We start from the raw sequence: 22,031 nt of genomic DNA, 5'->3' as shown, positions 1-22,031 counted from the left end.
GCCGGTGTCTACATCTTTCGCAAATTATTATTTCATTAGAGCCTGGCAGTCTGCTCCAGGGGAGCCGCTGCCCAGCCCTGGGCCTCCCTCCGTCCTCCTCAAATGTCCTCGGACCCCAACAGAGAGCACCAGCCCGCGGGAGCCGGGAGCCAGGGCGTGCAGCGCGCCCTTCTGCAAGGCGTGAGCAGAGACGGGGCCCCCTGGGAGTTTCGCCGCGAGCCTGGAGGTCTCAAATTAATAACGTTTCTCGGTCTTGTCTCCGCAATTACACGGGAAGCTTCCTCCCGGGCTCTTCAAGGCCTCCTCCCTCTTTGATGGCCTCGGCCAGCTCCAGCCCCCGGCACCGCTCCGCGCAGCCGCCAGCCCAGCAGCCCGCGGTTTCCATGGAGACGGTGCCGCACGGAGGGGCGCGCCAGACGGAAGCCAAGGGGAGGGGTAGACCCTGACCGCCCCGCCGCCGGCTCCTGGGGTCCTCCGGACAGACAGACGCGCCGGCAAGGACAGGAGGGCCCGGGAAATGACAGGGCGGCAGTACACAACAGAAAACGAACGGAGATGAGAGAAGAGAGACATTGAAAACCCGCTGTTCCCACCAAAATGAAATGTAAAAATCAGGTCTGCAAGTTTATTTTTAAAAAAACTATATATACATACATTTGCATATACATATATATGTGCGTGTGCATATGTATGTATATATAGGAAGAGTTTGATCTGCCTTCTCTTAACATGTGGGAATAGCATTTCCAGAAACGTTCATTTTCATGGAAATATTGAAAAAACAGCAAGGCCACTTTGGACTATGCTACGATTTCATCTAAGCATATTATCATAATATTTATCCCCAATCATGACTCATGCCCTATTCTGGGCCATTAATGAGACTTTGACATTTATTATTTTTTTCTTTCTTTTATACAAATTCTTCGGTTTTTATTTTATGTACAGAATTCCGAAGCAAAATTTGTTTTCCCAATAAAACCTGTAGGCTCATGCATAACTCCTAAAATTAAAGTATTTCTAAGCTGTCCAACTCTCCTCCAAAGACCCCACCAGTATTTTTTTTCTGTGCTGTATGGAGGGCTGCTCACCAGTATCCCAGTTCTCCCCGTCCTCGAGCATATGGTAGGATGAGCTTCCCTCAGCGGTGAAACTTGAGCATGGCCACACAACTCCCTCTGGCTGATAATACAGGGCTGAGTGATAAGTGACTCAATTTTCCACTCCCCTCTCCCTACCTCTGTGATCACGGAAGAATTCACTAAGATAATGATCCACTGGCCTGGATCCCAGAGTGCCTAGGATTATCCAAGCCTCCACGCTCACCTTTCACCGACCCATGCTGAAGATGTACCAACTTTTATTCTTTTTAAGCTGCTGAAATTTGGCTGCTGTCTGTTAAAGCAGCATAACTGAGTTTATCCTAATGAATACACAATCTCCTTACTCAATCATAAAATTTTTAATGCATTATGCTCATTTGTATGATGTGCCCAGAGGATTATGACAGATTCTCTCTTCAAGGTCAATGTCCGACAAGTTAACAGATGATTACTATAAAAGACAAATTATGAAACAGTCCGTTGTGAATGAAAAAGAAAAGTTCTAAAGAGTTCACTTCGGGTTAAGGTTAAGACTAAATGGCTTAGCACAAGAAAATGGATTTCAGACGGCGACGCTGAGGGGTGCCTGATGGCTCAGTCAGTGAAGTGTCCAACTCTTGATTTCTGCTCCGGTCATGATCTCAGGGTCGTGAGATCCAGCCCCATGTCAGGCTCTGCACGGAGCATGGATCCTACTTGGGATTCTTTTTCTCCCTCTCTCTCTGCCCCTCCCCCCAACTCCTGCATGCACTCTCTCTTGCTTGCTCTCTCTTTAAAAAAAAAAATGATGTTGAAGAATTAGTAAACCCAAAAGAAGGTCTTCGATCACAAGAAAAGTGTTGGGAGTCCAAAACATATATTAAAAGCTCAAGAACGATGATAATTATTATTTTTAATATTATTAAAGCAAGAGAACTGCAGGTCTTATCATGCCCACCAGATCGCACACAGGTAGGTCCAGCTGAATCTGAATTGCAGGAAAACAACAAGTGTTTTTTTTAGTATAAGTGTGTCCCATGCAATATCTAAGACACACTTATCCTGAAAACAAAGCAAAACTGTGGATTACCTGCAATTCGTATTTTACTAGGCATCCTGTATTTTCACTTGGTAAATCAGGCAACTCTAACGCTAGGTACAAAGGTACATCCTGACAATTGTGTAGGTGTAAGAGGACCAGGGACAAGGCCTTAAAGTTTTCAGTAAGACAATTCATAGAATGGGGGAGGCTGGGTGGCTCAGTGGTTTAAGCCTCTGCCTTCGGCTCAGGTCATGATCTCAGGGTCCTCGGATCGAGCCCCGCATCAGGCTCTCTGCTCAGTGGGGAGCCTGTTTCTCCCTCTCTCTCTCTGCCTGCCTCTCTGCCTACTTGTGACCTCTCTCTCTCTGTCAAATAAATAAATAAAATATTTTTAAAAAAAGACAATTCATAGAATGAATATTAGTTACCTTTGTTTCTGGTTTTGTAAATGGAAGGAAGCAAAGATTCCCTGTTAAAATATTTTCATTTGTTAAAATATTTTCAAAACAATAAGACAATAAGACAATGCTCTTAGCTCCTATAAAAGCCATAAACTAAACAAAATACATTAAGGAAGAAATTTTGCAAATTTTGCATTACCTGTATCTTATAACTGTAAGCCATCATTGAATAAAAGGTTTTTAATTTTTTTTTCAGTAATTTTGAGACATTCCCTCCCTTCCCTCACTTTAACCATAAATCCACAACATAGATGATAAAAAATATTTTGTGATTTGCTATTTAGTAGTTAATAAATCAATTTGAATAACAATTTCAAGATATGAGAATGTCATCCAAGCCTATTAAAATAAAAGAGATCATCCTTTCCTTTACTGAAATCTTTGAGCAGGCATTTAAAAAATTTTCAGTGTTAAAAATCAGATTTGAAAAACAACCATTATGTTTTAGGATCATTTTAGGTTTACAGAAAATTGCAAAAATGGTAGGGAGAATTCCAGACCCTATTTCCCCTATTATGAACATCTTACATTAGCATATTTGTTACAACTAATGAGCCAGTATTGATACATTATTATTAACTAAAGCCCATACTTTATTCAGATTTACTTAATTTTTCCTTAATGCCCTTTCACTATTCCAGGATCCCATCCAGGACACCATACCAAATTTAGTCTTAATGTCTCCTTGGGTTTCTCTTGGCTCTGACCAGGTCTCAGATTTTCCCCGTTTTTAATGACCTTGAAAGTTCTAAGGAATACTGAGCTACATATTTTGTACAACATCCCTCATTTGGGATTTGCCTGATATTTTTCACATGATTAGACTGGAACTATAAGTTTTGGGGAAGAAGTCACAAAAGACAAAGGCCATTTTCAAACCATCACATCACGGGTATCGGATGGATTTTTTTAATTGACAATTTTTATAAACTGCTTATAGTCTTAGAAACTAAATTGTATTTTAATGCCCTCAATTCAGTATTACCAGCATATCCAGTTTGAAGAAAACATTTGGACAAGACTCAGGAGCTTCAATTACATAAATCAATGACATTTTTATATGAATTCTAACATAATTTAGAATGATCATGTCACATTTTAAAGTTCAAGAACCAAATAATCATTGAAACTTAGAAAAGAGTCTCATGAAAATATTAGAACATTCATTTTTGTTTTCCTTTAAATCAATCAATCCTATATAGCTTTTAAAAAACCAGAATTACAAGCTTAAAGCTAAGCTAAACAAAACAAGAACAACAAAAAACCCAGAGGAGATCGAATCAATGATGAAGATAACAGTAACTGCCTATGGCAGAAAGTGACAGACTGCATCCCACTCCCTAGGGCCAAACACACCAGCTGACAGTTCTGTAAGTTTCTCGGGGATTTAAGTTAATTCTTTCTAGCCCTGCCAACTTTAATCCAATCAGCGGTTTCCCCATGACCCAAGAGTTGGCACATTTCCCTGAGTACTTGAAAACACAAGAGAATTTGAATCTCTTATTTGTTATTAACCTACTAAATGGCGAATGGCAGAGGGGAAAAGTAGACATGTAACTTTGCAATTATTAATTAGCACCTTGATTAATGAGATTAATGATTGAGTTTCAACTGCCATTTTTGTAGGTCAACGGAAGTTGCATGTCCACAATTTCACATGGTTCTTCCTAATACTCTCAAGGATACAGCCATGTAGGCCTGGATTTCCCAGAATGACTCATAAACGAAAACCTTCTCGAGGCGTGTACTGCCCTTGGGACACAAGCAGGTGAAGGTACCACTTCTCTCCTCGAATAAGACTCAAAACCAAGAGCTGAAATTATGAGCGCACTGAATGTCAACAGCCAAACATGTGAGAAGGAGACGGAATGCCCCTTCCACTGAGCTCCTGAGGAGACCAGCATCTGGACATGTCCAGATGTAACATGTAACAAAGATTACATGTCCAGATGTCACCTTTTTGGTTACAAACCCCCAAATTTCTCCCCAAGACTAAATTGTGTCAATTACTTTCAGATGATTTATGGACCGATTCAAAAGCAAAAGGAGCAGACAGATGCAGCCAATACAGTAAGAAATAATTTAATCCTTATTCTTGCTTAAATGAGTAACAACAATATAAAATAAAACAAAAACCTTAAAATAGTCATGTTAGTTAAGAGAAATCTCCTCAATCTAATGATACTAGTTTAATAACTTTAAGTTAATTTTCTATGTGGAGGCTTTATATTTTTCAAAGACATAATTTGACTAAAGACATAGCTAATTTAAATTAAAAGAGGATTTCATGATAGCAGAGTCCAAATGTGAGATATGAAAGTTTAGAAAAGCAAAAACTTATTTTCCTGTTAATGTTAACTCTAAGTTACAGGCATTTCCAGTATGAGATGAAATAAAAGTAAGCATGCAATCATGAAAAAAATCACTCTTGAGGTCACATAAATTGGCTTCTGACATTTTAATATGTTCATGACACATTAACATATATTCTTTATTAAGTTACAGAATTTCTAACATATATCATTCAAGGGCTTATGCTAAGAGTACCATTTAGATAATGTTGTCATAATTTTAAATTATTTAAATTAATAATATACTTTTCTTTCAGTTGACAATATTCCAAATCATAGAATGTATCTTCAATTTCAATATAACAGGGAATGTAATATAAATTCACCTTGAGAAAATAAATCTGCTTCCGATAATCCTATATGATCATTTTTCCCATTTTTGCCTCCGTTCATCAATACTTTCTCTTAAGATAATGTCTTAACAAACGAGTATCCTAAAAGTTCTCCTCTAAATCCAACATTTCCCTGTGTTTCCTATTCTCTGCTTTCTCTAAGATGAATAATATTGTTAATGAAAACATAAACTTTGTACACGACTATTCTTTTGTTCTAGAAGTTTAATGTCCTCGTGTGACAAAATTCCTGGCATATTTATATTCTATTTACTAGGAGATAATCTGCCTTTGAGAAACAGCCTGCTATGCTTGAGAATGTCAGGAAATCACATGCCAGCTGACCTGGTAGGTGAAAGCATTATATGAGACCCACACATGGAAATGCATCAGCTCTTCCTAACTAGTCATCACTTTGGCCTCTGACATTCGTTCAGTGATAGATGATCTATCTTCTATCTTGTCTTCCTGTTTCAAAATATATCTGTGATATGATTCAATGATGACTGCATATTAAAAATTTATCCTATGTAAAAGATCTATTTGAAGCCAGGTAGGCATTAATCCTGGTCAGTTCCTACTTCCAGTATAAGATGAATGTCAAAGTCTTTCTAAGGACCAACCTTCAAAGAGGTTGCATTCTAATGGGGGAAGACAGGAAAATAAACGTGCAAACTGATAATTAAATGAGAAAGTTTCCAATTCTCTTACACGTTGGGAAGAAAATAAAACAGGGTATGTCTCAGGTGAGAAACCTGAGGGAGGATGAGCTTTAGCAAGATGTGCAGGAGAGAGAGAGATAGCCAACGTGGCTGCCACGGAACAAACCAATGGGAGAGGAAGTAGGTGAGGTGAGACAGGAAGGAGTTGACCTTTTTTCTGTGTGTGTCATTGCCAGGGTTCTAAGCAAAGGCAACATTCGAGCAGACACAGACGGAACTCTCCAGCTGTTGTGGAGATGAACTTCATTTATTTTTCTAAAAGATTTTATTTATTTATTTGAGAGAGTGAGATGGCGAGAGAGAGCACAAGACGGGTTGGGGAAAGGGAGAAGCAGGCTCCCTGCTCAGCAGGGAGCCTGACACAGGGCTCTATCACAGGACCCGGGGACCACGACCTGAGCTGAAGGCAGACACCCAACCGAATGAGCCACCCAGGCGCCCGTGGTGATGAACCTCAAAGAAGCACAGGAAAGGCAGGGTGGCTGTCCAGGAGTCTGCTACAGAAATCTTGGTGAGGGGGTGAGGGCTGGAATCAGCATTTTTAAGAGTGAAGGTGATAAGAAGTGAAAGGTTCAACAAAGGTGAAGAACATCCATGTAATTTTTCAAAAACATTATTTAAAAAAGACTTTTGGAATAATGTATGTTAATCAATATGGAAATTTGTACCCAGGTATTCTGTCTAGCGTACTGTTCCGTGTGTCACATTCTATAATTTATAAATCAAAGAAAAACACTTGAAGTGAACTTAAAAAATCATTTAAATTGCCTTAAATAATGACTCAGATCATCTGTCGGTGATTCCCATTCCCTCAGGGACTCCTGCAATATCCAACACCTCAAACCTGCCACCTCGAATCTGGGCCTTCCTGGGCATTGGGACCTTGCTGGTTTTACCCTGTGGTCGCCAGTATAGGTGGAAAGTGCGTCCCCACAAAATGCCTATGTTGAAGCCCTACTCTTTTAATGTGATGATATTTGGAGCTGGGGATTTGGAGGTAATTAGGGTTAGATTAGGTCATGAGATGAGGTCCTCCTGAAGGGATTAGAGATCTTAAGAGAAGAGGAAGAGAGAACGATACCCGCACAAACAAATGCCATGTGAGGGTACAGAAAGACAGTGGTCATCTACAAGCCAGGAAGAGAGCTCTCCCAGGACCCCGTTCAGTGCGCATCTTGATCTCAGACTTCGAGCCTCCAGAAGTGTGAGAATTAATGTCTGTTGTTTGAGGCCCCCCAGCTCATGATATCTTGCTGTGGCAGCCTGAGCGAACAAGACTGGCCCCTTTAGGGTTTTCATGTAGCCACGTCCTTCCACCATCACAGCAGATAAGCCACTGGACGTTTTCCCTAACTGCTGTGACCGAGGGGAACACGGCACCTTCTTACATTTGGATTTAAGTAACATTTATGGCCACTGCGCATGGCACCGTGTCCTCTACTCAGGGCTACGGAGCAGCCTAGAGACCCACTGCCCAAATGTCCTCCCATCTTCTCTTGGGGCGGCACAAGCAGCTTCACAAATTCTGACATCACGATATGCTAATTCCGTGCACGTCCGCGCTTCGCAACACCCAAAATCTCACACTGCATCTGATTTTATAGCTTGACATGTGCGTGCAGCTCAGCGTCTTAACATGACGGTGGCCAAGTTTCCCCACGTGCCACCAGTATCAACGCCAAGTGCTGGGCGCCCCCTGCGTGCACCAGGATGACCCACCGGATCGCACTGTCCCGCCTCCTAATGGAGGTCCAAGCAGTCCAACCTCTTCCCAATCACCGAATGACCCCCAACTTCAGAGACACGTGAGCGGTAAACGCAGGGGTAACCCTGCTCTGCCGACAGGAAAACCAGGAAGCAGAAACTCTGAAATGACTCCTACAGTATACAGGCAGCTCTTGACCGTCAACCGTGGGCACACATATTGAAAACTAATCAGGTACGCCCAAGAGGAAAGAGAACGATCCCTCATCGTCCACCAAGCGCTTTGCTCTAAAAAGTAAGAGGAAGAGAAAGCAAGAGCATCAAACAGTCAGAGAAACTGAAAATACCTCTGTGGTCAAAAGCATCTTCTTCGGGTCAGAGCTAAGTAAAATAAATAAATAAATAAAATTTAAAAAGAAAAACAAGAAAACCCTCTAGCCACCAAATCCTGAATCCTGCCACATCTCAACCAGCTCCCATGACGAGTAACGGGCAAGGAACAGCATGTATATTTCAACTCAGATGACTATCACCTAAGGAGCCTCTGAGAACAAGCAAAAATGACACAACCTACTACTGGTTCTAAAATCTGTTCCATTGTTTTCAAAATTCTCCGCCACACTTTCAAAAGATAAAACGTGGGGAAGCACTTATAATGACTAACATGCTATGAAGCTCAAAGGACCAGCTTTGCTTATATTTCCTCCCACACCCTGTTCAGCTCAAGACAGCACCTCGGGTCAGGCTGTCACCCTGCTCTCCCCCCGCACCCCCCGCCACTCTCTCACCTGCCATTCTGGAGGTCGAACCACTGGGAGAAAACGCATATTCTGCGGAGTCACCAGGAAGCCACATAAACACGTAGTATTGCACCGTGAAAATGTAAAGTCTTTATGTGCAGTACTGAAAGCTCTTGAGTCTTAGTTGCAATTACAGAATACATTCTAACACGGTTGGCACACACGTGGGGGAAGGATTTCGGAGAAATGAGAGGAAATAAGGGGTCGTGGCAACCTGAGCTTGAAACCGGGGTGAGAGCAAGACGGAGGTAGCTCCTCTTCAACTGCAGAAAATGGCTCGACCACCCAGAGCGGGGCGGATCATCTGGCCCTGGAGTAGCCTGCCATTGGCTACTCTTTAAAACATATTTGCTTCTTCAGAATTCATACTCAGCCCAGTCTGTCCAAAGAATGGATTCCTCCCTGCCCGGCTGGCCGGCCCACCCAAAACTCTGGTGGCCAAAACTAGTTTAAGCTTCCTGCTCCCTCTCACTGCTTAAAATTTCCACACTTCTTGTCAGGGCTTACTAACCGCTTACCCCGCTATCAGAAGTTACCAGAACACAGTCTTCCGTCTCCACCATCCGTATTTGTGGATGAAGGAGGGATGTCACCTAAGACCAAGCTTCCCCAGGGGTCAGTTTCCTCTTCCCCCAAATCCTCTGACACTCTGTTTCGTTCAGGGGTTCACGTGTACAAGCTGCGAGCACCCCGGGAACTTCCAACTGCTACCCCAGGAAACAGAAAATCACTACAATTCATCACACAATCTGCATGATTAAAATAATTTTAATAATTAAAATAATTTAAAAACTAAATTAAAAGAGAGAGAGAGAGAGATCTGTGTCTGAAGTTACTATAAGCACAAGCAAAACCATCATTAGCCTGTCGACCTGAGTCCCTAAAACCTTACTCCTCCCTGAGCAACACACTGGCTGAGGGGTTACCAAGTTCCCTCCGGCACTTCCTTCAAAAGTTTGGAGAACGGGGAACAAATTAAGGCTTTTTTCATAACTTTACACACGATTTCTTCCTATTGGCAGCCTATAGTTAGAGTGATAAGAATTCTCTGAAATTTTGTTCAAAGTATTTAAGGAAATATGCTCAAAAAATGGAAGCCAGCTATAGTTCACACTTCTAAAACTGTTCTGATAAAGCCTTCCAGGCGCCAGACTCGGCAGCCCACCAGGAGAAAAAATAATATTCTGGGGACATTTCTACAGACTTCAATCTCTGAGGAACAATAGGGCTTCATTTTTACTACTCTTTTAAGCAGCACATATCTGTGCAAAGAAGAAAAAAAAAATAGAACTTTTTTGGAGCCAATTTGGTACGACACAATTTTTGAAGTGGTATAAGGCAATAGCAGGAATTACTTCCAGGGATGGATAAAAGAGAAATTCTCCTCTAAGGGATACCCAATGGCATGGAATGTAGCCGTATCTTCACAACCATTAAGGGACTGAGCATTTCATAACCGCATTAATAATAGAGGTCAGAGATTTAGTTTTATAGACAAGAAAATCTTTTGACTCCAGCCTATCAAAAATAAATAAATAAATAAATACCCTGATTTTGAGACACAACACAAATTTCAGGAAATCTATTTCATACGTAAATGCTTGTTATGATAATGCTTCCCAAAGCCTTTCTGCATTTGAGATTATCATATCACATCCACAAAAATACTGTAAGTGTTGGCTGACCCTAAGGAGCAAATGACAAAATAGGTCCAGGTACAAGGTCACAAGAGAAAGCAACTGATTCCATAATCTGGATCCCAGAATTCAGAATCCTAAGTCAGCATTCCCTCCAGAATGCCACAGTGGCCCAGTACCCAAAATGCACCAAAAGCAACTAAACAAACCCTTCTTTATGAACCAGTTTTGACAATGAAAACAAGATTGGAGGGGCACCTGGGTGGCTCAGTGGGTTAAGCCTCTGCCTTTGGCTCAGGCCATGATCTCAGGGTCCTGGGATCAAGTCCAGCATCAGGCTCTCTGCTCAGCAGGGAGCCTGCTTCCCTCTCTTTCTCTGCCAGGCTCCCTGCCTACTTGTGATCTTTCTCTGTCAAATAAATAAAATCTTAAAAAACAAAAAAACAAGACTGGATGTATGGCCCATCATGATTCACGGAGTAATTACTATGCACCAATTTATGTCCTAGGATTTGAGGATCAATGATAAAAAGACAGGTGACCAGTCTGGAGTGGAGTGAAGAGACGCATGGTCCTATATGACCAGAGAGAAAGGAACATGATGTACCTGGGGGAACGCATAGGATATGATATAGAAATATACGTATGGGGACGCCTGTGTGGCCCTTCCAGTTAAACATCTGCCTCCTGATTTCAGCTCAGGCCATGATCTCAGTGTCCTGGGATCAAAGCCCCACATGGAGCTCTGTGCTCAGCGGGGAGTCTGCTTCAGAACTCTCTCTTCTCCCACTGCCCCTGCTCGCTCTCTCCTCTCCTTCTCTAAAATAAATACTCTTCTTAAGAAATGTGTGTGTGTGTGTGTGTGTGTGTCTGTCTGTCTGTCTGTCTGTCTATGGGATCTGTGAAATAGAAAATCACATATTTGCCTAAGAAGGGCATCCTAACTTACTCTTCCCAAAAAGGCTGAAACACCCTTGGGCGCGGCCACCTGGAGGACGGTTATAGCACACACAGCTTCCACCCAGGAGCCCCAAGGTGGGGCAAACAGGGGGCCTGTCACGTTTAGGTCCCTGAGCCCATACAGGTGTGTAATTATGCTTCATGTGGAGGAAGCAAAGGCCAGAATTAGAGAAAAAGATATGTCATCTTTATTGTTTAACAGCAGAAATAATAAGGTGTTTGCGACTCACAAATATACTAAGTTCTTTGCTGTGTAGGTGAGGTCCACAGTCTCTTTTTTTTTTTTTTTTTTTATTTTTTTTTTTTTTTAAATATATGGTACTTCTTTTTTTTTTTTTTGTCAGAGAGAGAGAGAGAGAGAGCGAGCAAGCGAGCACAGGCAGACAGACTGACAGGCAGAGGCAGAGGGAGAAGCAGGCTCCCCGCCAAGCAAGGAGCCCGATGTGGGACTCGATCCCAGGACGCCAGGATCATGACCTGAGCCGAAGGCAGCTACTTAACCAACTGAGCCACCCAGGTGTCCCCACAGTCTCTTTTTTTAATAAGATTTTTTCTTACTTATTTTAGAGAGAAAGAGCATGTGTGTGTGCAGTGGGGCAGGGGAAGAGGTAGAAGGAGAGGCAGAGACTCTCAAGACTCCATGCTAAGCACGGAACCTGACATGGAGCTCGATCTCGCAACCTTGAGATCATGACCTGGGTTGAAACCAAGAGTCAGACGCATAACTGACTGAGCCCCCCAGGCGCCCCGAGATCCACAATGTCTTAACCTGCCTTCAGCACAACCTGAAAACACAGGAATTATCTCCCCATTACCAATACTGACACTCAATAGTAACTTATCCACTTGCTTAAAAAAAAAAAAAATAGACAAGATACGGACTCAATCAAGTCAGGATACAGCTATGAAATACTCCCTCCACCATTTGCTCCATTCCCATATTCACTACTGATACACACAAAGTCAGGGAGCAAGCAAATGTTCCCTTAAAGAGGACCCCCCCCCCCCGGAAAAAGGAACACATTTAACTATAAGCGTCAGAATTATGTTTTTAAAATAAGAATAAAATGAGGAATAAACTGATAAAACAGGGCAAAGGGTAATACAACTACCTTAGACAAATAATATAAATCAGTAAGAAATGAGGCAAAAATGAGTTGAGAAATATGCAGAAGATACAAAAAGACAATTTACAAAGAATTACGAGAGTATCATAAACTTATGTAAGATTTAACCTCAGACATATTCATAGAGAAGAAAATTAAATCACAGGAAAACAAAATTTTCCCCCTAACTGGAATGTGTTGCCTGGGTTTTGTCTTTTTTTTAATTATAATACCCAGTTGTTGAAATCACGGGGAAACGGGCACACTCCTCTCTCGCTGAAGGAAATGTAAATTATATAACCTTTCTGCAGGACAAATTGACAACATATATCAACAGCCTTGAAAACATCCATTTCTATGAAGTAACCTACCGAATATAGCCTGATAAAAACTATTTAGCTTTAATCACAGCATCATATATCCCACCAAAAAATGAAAATGCCACCAATCTCCCAAAATAGGAAGTTATTTAAGTAAATGATGTTATGTAAAGGTATGGAAAACAGACACTAAAAATGAATGCAAATTATATGAAAAAAGCCACTTTACATGTTAAACAGTAACAAAACAGAATATGAGGAACCTTCTGAATTTAAAAATGTATATGGATTAGCATTTCTGCTAAAAATAGAGTCATTTCTGTGACTTGAGATCATGCATGACTTTAGCTTCCTTTCATCATTCCTGTATTTTCAAATTTCTAATGATCGTGCATTACTTTTGAAAATAAAAAAAAGACTAAAACATTATTCAAAAAAGAGAAAACATTTCACTAATACACTGCACAATTCTCAGGAAGACACCAACTTGCTAAACCAAGTCAATACATCTCTTAATTTAAAAACAGAGAAAATCTAGTTGTAGCACTGAACAGGATGTATGTAATATACACTCAAAGGATGTATGTTGTTAGTTTCAGTCAGGCATTCAGCTAATTAATGAAATTTTTCCCAAAGCAGAAATGTAATATTCTTTCCAAAATTTAAAGGCACGCTTGTGTGTGTGTGTGTGTGTGTGTGTGTGTAATAGTGTAACGCATAACAAACAACTGTGTTTTTGATGGACAGATAATAAACAAAGAGCAAAACACTTGAAACTTTGTCTTTAAGGCTATGTTATTGTGTTTGTATGGGTGTGTCTATGGGTATATGTGCTGGGTATCATATTCAGTACAGTTTTCTGCTTAACCTTCTTCACCTCCAGTATCATGAACACTTCCCAGTTTCTTGGAAGCGATAACCCCTAACTGTGTAATGTCCCTTTGGATAGAGGTGTCTTACTCTATTTATGCACCTATGGTGCACTGAATATTATTATTCTTTTGCAACCCAACTCAAACCGAAGAGTTTGATCCACACACTACAAGCCTCAAGCTCCCTGCACCACCTTTCTCAACCTGGGTAAACATGACATGATTTCTACTGTCTCTGAGACTTTTCAGATGATGCCCATTTCACCGCTCTGCTTTTCTGGAGCTCTGCTCCACCTCCTTATCCAGCGACTCAAAACAAACAAACAAACAAACCCAAAAAATTAAAAAACCATAACAGAGTCAGCACCAGTGAGGACTGTGCTAGAAACAAGAGACCAGATTTTGGTTTTCTTAGATTTGGGAGACTTGGTTTGCTGCCAAAGAAGTTGCTCCTCCTGGAAATTAAATTATTGCATTTCTGAAGGTAAAGACTGCTAGGTTACTCTAATGTTTGAGAGTCCAAACAAAATATTTGAGAGAGAAGAATAAAATTTATTTTAAGAAGTGAGCTTTTTTAAGGTTGAGTAGTCATGCTCAGTGTCAAATAAAACACCACGTTTACTCAAAAATTCACTTTTTTCTTCTTTCCTGATGGTGTCCATTTTTGCTACTATTAAAAGTTTAAACATTGGGCGCCTGGGTGGCTGAGTGGGTTAAGCCTCTGCCTTCGGCTCAGGTCATGATCGCAGAGTACTGGGATTGAGTCCCACATCAGGCTCTCTGCTCGGCAGGGAGCCTGCTTCCTCCTCTCTCTCTGCCTGCCTCTCTGCCTACTTGTGATCTCTCTCTGTCAAATAAATAAATAAAATCTTTAAAAAAAATTTTTTTTTAATTTTAAAAAAAGTTTAAACATTAAATACCAACCAAACTCTACTGATCTACACTGGGGTAGAAAGTGCTGTAGACAACAGCTCGCATGAATCGTTATTTATGTATAGTTTGGGAAGTCAGATTATGGCGCTGTCCCTTTTATGCCCAATTCTCACCACTTACAAGGCCATCCAATTACTGGCAGTCAAAGTCTAATGTGGAGAGTAGGGAGAGAACACGGAGAATGGGTTATTTTAAAGTTGGCAATACATAAATCAGCTGAATTTCATGGACCATACTCTCTATAAATCAGCCAGGACATTAGACACTCTCCTGATAATTCCTGATAGAGTGTCAAAATACCATAAAATATTTAAGGAGTTCAACTTCTAAGCAAAATACTGTGGAAGTTTTATATCCAGAAGTCTACAACCAGAATTCTTTATAAACCATGTCAATGAGGAACACTTCTTGCCTACTTCTGATATTTTTCCAGGTAAAGGGAACTTAATTCATGTGACACTCTGGCCTCTCTCCAACCCTTCACTTTCTCTGTTTCTGAAAAATAAAGGAAGCATCTTGGCTAGTTCCTTCCTTCCTCCCTCTAGAGATCTTCCTGCCTGCAGAGAGGCAAGGCTAGACTCTAGGGCTCAGAGACAGCTCTGTCCCTGTGGAGAGAGAGGATGGGAGAAGGGAAGGTCCTGGGTTGTCATTTGGCCTCACACCCAGCTACATCTAATCAAAACTGATCATTTCACCCATAGAGGCTACTCCTTTACTTCTTTTTCTTTCAAAATACCCACTTTTTTCAGAAACTGTAAGGGTTCTGGGATGCTACTTACTGGGTTTCCTAAGGACACTCCAAATCCACGTTTTGGCACGTTTTATAATTTAACATAAATGTATGCCTTTTTGGCGATTTATGTTGTTGCACATTTAAAAGAAAAAAGATTACAATAAGCATTGTAAGATTACTTGAAACCTCCAAACCAAAAAAGAATAAGCTATATAAAACATGTATACAAAATGCATTTTCTTAATCTATACCTACTGTATCAACTTTTGAAAGACAGTTATGATAATCACATCTACTAAGCAAAAAAAAAAAAAAGTTACTAATGAGAAAACTCTAGCCCTTACCTATGCAGGATAAATGTATCAGCTAATTTCAATGATAGAATTAAGTTCTACCTATTCTTCATCATCTAATGCTACAAATTAAGCATCCCACTTAGTAATACATTATCATGTGAAATATGTAGAAATTTTGACACTTATATTTATTTAACCAAACATAATTGGCTCACCACTTACTTTGAGCCAAAAAACAGAAAGGTCTTTTATTATAACGCGCATTTTACTCTGGTAACTTATAATTGGCACTTCCCACAACAACACATAAATTTGAATATAAATAACCGTATTTATTGTCAAAATGTTTTTCTGACTTAAGATAAATTAGTCTCTTGTTACACAGGTCACATTTTGTAACAAATTCTAAGATACATCCAAACATTATTTTTGTAAAAATTATGTTGCTAAAGATCATGCTTCTCCTTTGTAGAAGCTGGGCATGTTCAAACCCAGAGGAGCTGGCATTTTACTGAACATACTCAGAGGGAGGTAACAAGTGAAAATTACCATGTGTTGTCCAAAAGGTACCAGTGCACACACTTTTATTTCAAAAAGTTGATTTTAATAGGGGGAATGGGTCTTCTCTTTAAGGTTTCTTTCTTTTTTGTTACAATGATATTATGATGGGATTTGTTCCTATGGTTCCCAACAGAGCACATGTTTAAAATGTGACCTCACAGAAAGGGAGGTCATGTTTCTTCAACCCTCTATAATATTGTTTGTACGAATCTTGTAGAAAATTTTCTATTAACCGGGTGAATGATATAACACTAACAGAGAACATCAAAGTTTTATAATTTCTGACTCTTTGATTAGAATCTTTTTCTATTTTTTTAAAGATTTTATTTATTTATTTGAGAAAGACAGTAGCAAGAGAGAGAGAGAGCACAAGCTGGGGGAGGGAGAAGCAGACTCCCCAATGAGTAGGGAGCCCAAAGCAGAGCTCCATCCCAGGAACCTGGGATTACGACCTGAGCCAAAGGCAGGCGCTTAACCGACTGAGCCACCCAGGTGCCCCTATAATCTTTTTTTAAAAATAATGGTGGTGGGAGATATAATTGACTTTTAGCTTAACTAATATTTATTTTAAAATGTAAAGGACTGGTATGCTGTAGACAAGAAAACTCAATATACTTTATGCAAACCTACATAATAAAATAATATTACAATAGGAATAGGGAAAGAATATATTCATTTAATAGCTTTTGTTAGAAAGGGTGGAGGCCTATACAACATTTAGTAATACACAAATGAAGTATAAGTATCTTTCTTAATAAACAGATATATATCTCCTGTGTTTGCGTAAATGTTTATAATTTACAAGCCACTTATGCTTTTATTCACTCTACCTTGAAATCAATCTCTTCAGATATTCTGTCCTTTCCTCTTGTACCCATTTTACAGCTGAAAAAAAAAAATAAACTGAGCTTAAGTCTAAGTATCACATAAATGGTCAAGGACACAGCCAAAAAGAGACACAGTTGGGATCCACCCAAGGCCAGAGCTCGCTCACATCTCTGTCTGCACCTACACAAAGCAGAATCCCAAATAGCATTGCACTATAATATAAACATGTTTCATTATTTTAGATATGTATTTTATATATAATATAGAGGTTATACATTATACAAACACACACACACACACATAAATAATCTTTGTAGGTCGAAGCCCAACTTCTTCCTCTAGAAACATATTTCTGACATGAAATGACAATTAATGGAATAATAAGTTCCAATAGATGTAATTCATCTTGCAAATAACTTCTCAGGAACCTCACCAAGGGATACACATGAACATGTGTCCAAGATGAAATGCGTCTAGGAAGTACTGTTTGCAATTTGTCCAAAACTCATTGATATAGAGGATAACTTCAGTATCCCACTATGGCTAAGACATTTCCTACAAATCAATTAACTGTGATATGGAGCTTGAGATCATACTTCACAGCCATATACGATCGAAAGAGAAACAATTCCAAGTGTCATCAGCCCACATTTTTGCTATGAGTCTTTAACGTACAATAAAATATTGCAGTGAGTTTCCTGTGTCAGAGGCACTGTTTGCGAACATAATTAGATTCATGAAACCCAACCAGGCAATGTATTAATCACTGGGTTAGACTGGCAGACAATGTGATAGAAGCTATTTATCTATGACACATTTAATATTTTACATTAATACAAAAAGCTGTGGCTTTGGCATATAATCAGATAAACCTGAAGCCAGCAACAAGTATCGTGAACTGTTCCCACTCAAATTAACTTTTCACCCACATCCACATAACACTTATCACAAAGCCATCGAAGTCCTGAGAACACCTTTGGAATATGGATGATGAAAACCATCATGGAAGCCAACGAAGAATCTGGCTTGAAAATGAATTTCTAACCTGTGAATCAGCCATTAAAGACCCCTTGTACCACAACTTCTAGACAACACTGGATTTAAGAATATCTGCCTGAGATCTCTTGGTATTCACGCTCTGAATGGTCATTCAGAAGGAACTCATTCTCTGAATCCGTGGTCCAACTGAAATACTCCCAACTATGTGGCATCTTCTAAAGATAAAAATCTTTATTAAAAAAAAAAAAAAAAACTTTCAGGAAGAGCATCACTAATTCCCCACCACTGAAGTAAAAATGTTTCCACAGAGAAACAATCATAAATGACTGTCCAAACCTTCTGTGGATAGTCATGAGAAAAAGAAAAAGGAAAAAAAAAAAAAAAATGGGGCAGTTTGCAATGCAACAGTTTCCACTTTAGTCCAACGGGCTTGTTAAAACCAGATACACTGGTCCACAGAAAGTATAGCTGACTTCACGGACAAATTACAAAAATGATTTTAAATGTAGCTTTACTGTTTTCATACATAAGGAAAACCTGATCAAATTACAGAACTCACCAACAATCCCACCTAAATGCATACCATATCAAAGGGAACTTTGATAAAGCACCACGGGAAGTAACGAGTGCGATAATATTTTCAGGAGAGCCCTGCATATTCAATTGTATGTCAAAACTAATGTTATATTTGAGAATACAATTAACTTCATTTTTAAGTTTAAAGGTCATTATGAAAGTGACATTATCCTTAGAAATTTTTTAACAAAACTATAAATTGCCTTTCCAACTAATTGCATTGGAATATCATTTTCTCCCCGATGAACCATTTCTCTGGGAGAAAGTCTTGGCTTGCATTCTACTGCGGAAGATGTGGAGTTGATGGAAATATTGTAATTTGACAGTGCATGACTTTTATTACAAACAATGAAAACATTAGTGACATCTATAATGATTAGGTTGTACAACTACACAAACATTCACCAAATTAAATAACTCCTTTCCGCAAGACTATGACAATTTTATTAGAGCAACAACCTCATGTGCTTACTACAATTGCCATTCAATCAGGTAGTATCACTTTCAATCCACAATATAACATAAAACTCACATATACAACACATGTAGTTTTGTTCATGCTCTTCGGCGGCTCTCTGCACACAAACCTAAGCACAGAACAACATCTACTAGTCCTTTAAGAGTCGTGTTTAAAACTGAACAGCAGACTGAAAAAGGAAAAAAAAGAAAAGAAAAGAAAAGGAACGTCTCCCTCACTTTGTGCTTCTTTTTGAAAGAAATTTTATATTAAAACAAAGCAGCAAGCACAACAATGTGTTCGAAGCGCTCTTGGGGAGTTTTCTAGATGTGAATGAGGTGGAACTAGAACAGCAGAACACACAGAGCTAACCACACCGTTCAGCTGGCTCCAGCCCGATCAATGCAGCTTGCCAGTCCTTCCTGCAACGCTGAGACTTGCTAGTTGTATAATTACAGGCCTTCCCAATTTCACCATCTAACTCAGAATGCAAGAGTCTTCATTCAAGTCCTGAGATCCTGTGACCCACAGAGCAGTACGGATGCCACTTAACATTTTCCCCTGAAACATTAAAAATGGATTCTGCGTGTAGCAAAGAATTTAAGGCAGTTTAAAGCATCCAGTCCCTATTTGAGGATGCCTGCTCACTCTCCCAGGATGAGCCCCCCGAATCACGCATAGGTTCATCCCTGTAATTCCACATGAGTCATATCAAACACTTCTCCCTGGGATTTTAGAAGTGGTGCAGCTTGAAAGCCTTTGAAGCCGGTAGGTGAATTACTAACTGCAAGGAGACGGACTGGGCTACACTGGACTCTGAGCTAGAGCGAAAGATGCACAATGAGAGAACTCTTCCTAGTTGGACCACCTCCCTATTTTCATGGAAGTCGGTGCAGAAAATCGCAAGCATCTTAAATATTCGTCACATAGTTTCGAAAAGTGAAAATCTAGGCACGTCAGGCCCGACAGCAGGCTTGTAACATATCCCTTTTCTACACCAACGTATTTGCTTGATAACATTAGGCATGCATGTTAACAACACCTTTCAGGGCCAAAACAAATCAGATCAGTTCAACCAAAGCACACAAGGGGAACAAAACGTCTTGGATCCACAACCTGCCCCTCTTTCTCTGTACATACACACCCTTCACTTCCCTTCCATTTACATCTCAACACAACTTTGGGCATTTTGGAAGTAGATGTTCTTTGTTGGAAACACACACACACACACACACACATAAATACACCCCCAAAATCCCTAAGACTGTTTTCCTACCACAGGACCAAGGAGGCTGCACCACCTCTCCAGTGACTTAATTCTGAACGTAGTGGCTCGAACCAGCTGAGCAGCAATCGATGAAAACACATTACACACCAGAATAAGAGGAAGGTCGGCGAAAAAGAAAAGCAGCTTTGCTTTCAGCCATTAATTACCGATCACCCAAATATCGCATCGCAATCTCCCACACACATGCACAAGCGTTCCAAACCTGGGTTTCAGGCGGCGCTTTCCAGAGCCTCGCTATCTATTGTCAGGACGCAGAAGCCCCCGAAACCTGTGAATCGAGCTGAAAAGGCTTCCTCTGAAACCGCTAAATATAGACCAAAGGGGCTCTGGGTCTGGCAAGCAGCGGGAGACCGAAGAAACGGCCATGGACGCATATGACTAAGTATTTCCATTTTGTTCTAGCCAAACATCGTAATGACATTGAACATAAGGGCAAAAGACTAGAGGGAAGTCCTCCCCACCCCCACCCCGTCTTCTCCGTGTATTAGGGACGTCATGAAGGCAACGGGTATGTTCTTGAAGGTGGCGGGGAGCAGTATTGTTGGTGTTGCCCTATATACGCCTCCGCCGGGGGAGAGGGGTGGCAGGGAGGGGGAGCACGCAAGAAGCCACTTGCTAACCGCTCCGAGAAAGGCACTAACCCCGGTCCCCATTCCAAGCAGAGCTGTCTTCCGAGAGGGGACAGGGCGCGATCGCAGTCCTCCCCCGGCTGGCAGGAGCGCGCGGCGGCCGCCAGCCGGCCGGGAGCAGAGGACCAACCCCCACCGGCGGCGGCGAGGAGGAGGAGGGCGCCGAGGAGGAGGATGCGCCTGGCCCCGGCAGCCGAGCGAAAGCAACTCACCCAACGGCGCGGCGCCCGACTGCTTCCTGGAGAACATGCACCCGCCACCGGCGACAGCTCCTCAGTCCGGGAAAAGGCGTGCGCGCCGCCGCCCGGCTTCAGGGCAAGGTCCTGACCTTGCCCAACTGCAGCATCTTCCGCTTTTGTTGTCTCAGCGCGGCCGCGGGACGGGCGATACTGGCGGGGAGCAGGGGCGAGCGCCGCGGGGGAGAGGCGGCTCCCGACGCGAGTGCGCGGCGCCCGGCCCGGCGGCCCCTCCGAGCGCGGCGAGCGCAGCGCCCCCTGCCCGGCTCCGCGGACTCCGCGGACTCCGCGGACTCCGCGGGCTCCACGGGCTCCGGGCTCCGGGCTCCTCCAGGCTCCTCGAGACTCCGGGCGCCGCCGCCGCCGCCGCCCCCCGCGCCCGCCGCTCCGCTCGGCCGGCTGCCGCCGCGGGCGCGAGCCTGGGGCCGCCGCGGCGCCCGGCGCCGAGCGCTCCCGTGCTGCGCCCCGCGCGTGGCCCGCGCCACCTGTGCCGCCGCCGCCGCCGCCGCCGCCGCCGAGGGCGAGGCTCCTCCCGCGGCGCGCGGCAGCCTCAGCCTCCACCTATGCCTCGGCGGCCGGCTCGGGCGCCCGGCTAGTGAGGAAGCGTCCGCCCCGCCGCCCAAACCTGCCCTGGGTGCCGAGCATGCCCAGTGCCGCCGCGACCGCGCGGCGCTTCGCCGTGCGCATTCCACTTCTCCTGGTTTTCGCGGCAGCAGCAGCAGCAGCAGCAGCAGCAGGGGAGAGGGGAGGAGGCCGCGGGTTGGGAGAGGGCCGAGCATCCTCGCGAACGCACTGCCTGGCCTCGAGACGGGTGGATGCTCGTCACCAGGAGAAAGCTGGAAGGGACCCGGGGAAGGCCTGGAACCCCGGACGGGGAGGGGGCCGGTTCCTTCGTTCACGTGCAAGAAGCTGACCGTTTACTGTCGTGGGGCAGATGTCAGCCTGCAAACAAAGGGGCAGGGGTGGTGGGGGTTCTAGAACAGCCTGGGGGTGCGTTGGGGGAAGTAGGGGGCAGGCCGAGCGTGCATGCCACTGGGTGGAGGTGAACGTTCTGAAATCCTGCAGTTCTAGAGCAGGGAGGGCAGGACACCCGTCTGCGCGCTTCC

At 42.4% G+C, this 22,031-nt stretch overlaps 1 protein-coding gene across 3 annotated transcripts in view; it reads right to left on the bottom strand.

Moving 5' to 3' along the window:
• CTNND2 (catenin delta 2) overlaps positions 1-21,183 on the bottom strand; it is a 921,273-nt gene extending 900,090 nt beyond the window's left edge. Inside the window, exon 1 of one of the 3 annotated variants that reach the window (XM_046000689.1) lies at positions 20,902-21,183. In XM_046000689.1, coding sequence (XP_045856645.1) covers positions 20,902-20,938 — 37 coding nt within the window. In that variant the 5' untranslated portion in view covers positions 20,939-21,183. Of the gene's footprint in view, positions 1-20,262; positions 20,364-20,901 lie in introns of those variants that run through there. The other 2 variants (XM_046000692.1, XM_046000691.1) reach the window with 2 other exon arrangements.
• Between the last annotated feature and the right edge of the window lie 848 nt (positions 21,184-22,031).

This window comes from Meles meles, chromosome 3, assembly GCF_922984935.1.
Source record: "Meles meles chromosome 3, mMelMel3.1 paternal haplotype, whole genome shotgun sequence".
In the NCBI taxonomy this organism is placed as follows: Eukaryota; Metazoa; Chordata; class Mammalia; order Carnivora; family Mustelidae; genus Meles; species Meles meles.
The sequence above is the reverse complement of the archived record's forward strand: the minus strand, read 5'-3'. Positions and strand labels throughout refer to the sequence as shown.